The 2690-nt window shown below is 36.1% G+C and overlaps 1 protein-coding gene across 1 annotated transcript; it reads left to right on the forward strand.

Moving 5' to 3' along the window:
* Positions 1 to 385: 385 nt before the first annotated feature.
* Positions 386 to 1321, forward strand: LOC113428875 (olfactory receptor 10C1-like). Its single transcript, XM_087948674.1, has one exon. The coding sequence runs from the start codon at positions 686 to 688 to the stop codon at positions 1319 to 1321; it is 636 nt and encodes a 211-aa protein (XP_087804800.1). The 5' UTR covers positions 386 to 685.
* The last annotated feature ends 1369 nt before the right edge of the window (positions 1322 to 2690 follow it).

Raw genomic sequence — 2690 nt, forward strand, 5'->3', positions numbered from 1 at the left:
TAATGGGAAACTGAGCTGGCTTTATCCTAAATTGGTTTTCTTGGAATTATAATCTTCCATGTACCTGAGGATTTTACAGTTGCCAGTCATAATCTCAGGTAGATTCAATTCTGAAAATATCCATAAATCAGTTGTCAGAAAGGTTCCTTGAATAGTTGACTACCACGATACAATTAAAAGCATAAGAAATAAATTAAAAAATAAAATTTAACTGCAATCTTCCTTATTTCTAAAGATTTGATCCAATTTACTACTTCTGAGTAAACATGAAGGAAGTGAGATACAGGTCTTTAGTGTTAGAAGCCTATTGAATTGTTAAGAGTAATTCTTTAATTCTTTATTTAACAGTCCTCTTTTGTTCCCAGGTTTTAACATGAACGATACCATGAAAAAAGATAATCATTCCTGTCTCAATGAAATTGTCCTCTTGGGATTTTCAGATTTCCAGACAATACAAGAACTTCTGTTTTCCCTCATTCTAATATTTTACCTCATAGCCTTGATGGGCAACAGCCTGGTTTTACTCCTCACCATTTCCAGTCCCACACTTCACACCCCAATGTACTTCTTCCTCTGGAACTTGTCCTTTTTGGAAATTGGCTATACCTCGTCTATCAGCCCAAAGATGCTAGTGAATTTATTATCAGAAAAACAGACTATATCTTTTTGGGGCTGTTGATGTCAAATGTATTTCTTCCTTCTCTTTGGTGTCAGTGAGTGTTGTCTTCTTTGTGCTATGTCATACAACCGCTATGTTGCCATTTGCAAGCCCTTGCAATACCCTTATATCATGAACTACAGGGAATGTGTTATACTTGCTGCTGTGTCATGGGCCACTGGTGTTTTTGTAGGTTTGGGGTACTCAGTTTTAATCTTCACTTTTCCCTTCTGTGGTTCAAATCAAATTAGCCATTTCTTCTGTGATCTTATGCCTGTTCTGAGGCTGGCATCTTCCTATACCTACAGAAATGAAATGGCCATTTCTACATTAACAGCACTGAGTAACCTGATACTCCTTTTGCTCATCCTCTATACCTACATCCTCATCATCTCCACTATTCTCTTGATGCCAGTGGCTAAGAACAGACACAAAGCATTCTCCACTTGTTCCTCACATCTCACTGTTGTCTGCATTTTCTATGGAACTATCATTTTTACTTACCTTCGTCCCAACTCAGCAGATTCTGTGGACAGCAACAGGATTTTTGCCCTGCTTTACACAGTAGTGACCCCAAGTTTGAACCCCATCATTTACAGCTTGAGGAACAAAGAGATAAAAGATGCTTTCATGAAATCAATAAGAAAGAAGCAGTCTTCCTAAGGTAATAATTGAATTGTATCAATTGGTTTTATCAGCTTACAATCGTCCAACAGATATTTGTATAAAAAACTTTAGAAGCTATCAGAGCAAGTGTTCCTCTCAGCTCTGGAATAACAGAACTGGGAATTGATTTGCTTAAAACAAGGAGAACTAAAGTTGATTATTCTGGTGGTATTTAATTAGAGGATTCACAAGCAATTTTAAAAGCTGCCAGACAGAGAAATGCAGAGAGGGGGAGAAGAAGGAGGTGATATGAAGAGCAGAAGGAACAAAGTGAGATGCAAGAGACCATACATGTTCTCTGGTTAAGCCAGTTAGAATCCACAAAAGTAGTCCAATTGAAAAGTGCCACCCAAACTAGCAATGACTATAAATTGTGTACAAGATGTATCTATGCAAATGGACTCTTGGCCCTGGATTTTAAAAGCAAACAGCTCAGACAGCAAAGGATCTCAATCAATAAAAATCTGGCGATAAAAATGAATTTAGGGTATAAGAATCTTCACCCATTGATTTTTCAGGAATAATACAAGATTTCCATTGTTTGTAACTCAGTCAATGTTTATAATTTATTTCAACATTGTGTGAAACCTTATTCAAAAAGTAGCTTCTGCATGCCATACATTATGTAAGTTGACCTTTAATTATATTTTCTCCTCATAAATGCATGTCTAAAAAGTTATTGTGAAATTCATTTTTCTCCAGGAAGATTTTGCAGATTGTGTTAGAAGCTACTGGGTTACCAGGTTCTCAGGAGGATGGATCATGTAATTTTTGAAATTCAACTGTTATGCATAGATGGATAAAAATATTTATTCCCTGATTTTTAAAAATAAACAATGGAGCTCAATTTTGGTGAATTAGATGTTTCCCTGGATGAACTTCTTGGAAGATGTTGTCCTAACGATGTGTTAGAAGAAATTCTCTTTAAGAGAATTCAGCTTCCAGATTCCATCTGGAAGACTTTGTCCCATGAAGTCAGGATGGTCCTCCTTCTCAGTGTTCAAGATCATTAAATGTTTCTTTTCTATAATGCTTTCAGGGTAGAGGATACCAGGTACCTGAAGACTACTATCCATTGGTGTCTCATTTTCATGTGAAGGGAAGTTTTTGGTGTTTGTGAATGGGATTCGTAAATGATAGAGAAATATTGTATGTTCATGGATATTTTTGATAATCTTGTTTTTTGATGTGGACCACCTGGAATCTTAGCTAGTGGAAACTGCTTGACAAATGAGTGTGTAATATCAATTAGTGTTCCTTTTGCTAGGATCCTTTCTGAACATGTAATAACATGATAGCTTGGTAAATGAATACAAAAGGACAATCTAGACCTTGGGAAAAATTTCTTACCACAGAATTAGCTATC

The sequence above is a fragment of the Notechis scutatus genome, unplaced genomic scaffold (genome assembly GCF_049901735.1).
Source record: "Notechis scutatus isolate UNSWTSFEM ecotype Mainland unplaced genomic scaffold, rNotScu1.2 NSCUCTG39, whole genome shotgun sequence".
Taxonomy (NCBI): Eukaryota; Metazoa; Chordata; class Lepidosauria; order Squamata; family Elapidae; genus Notechis; species Notechis scutatus.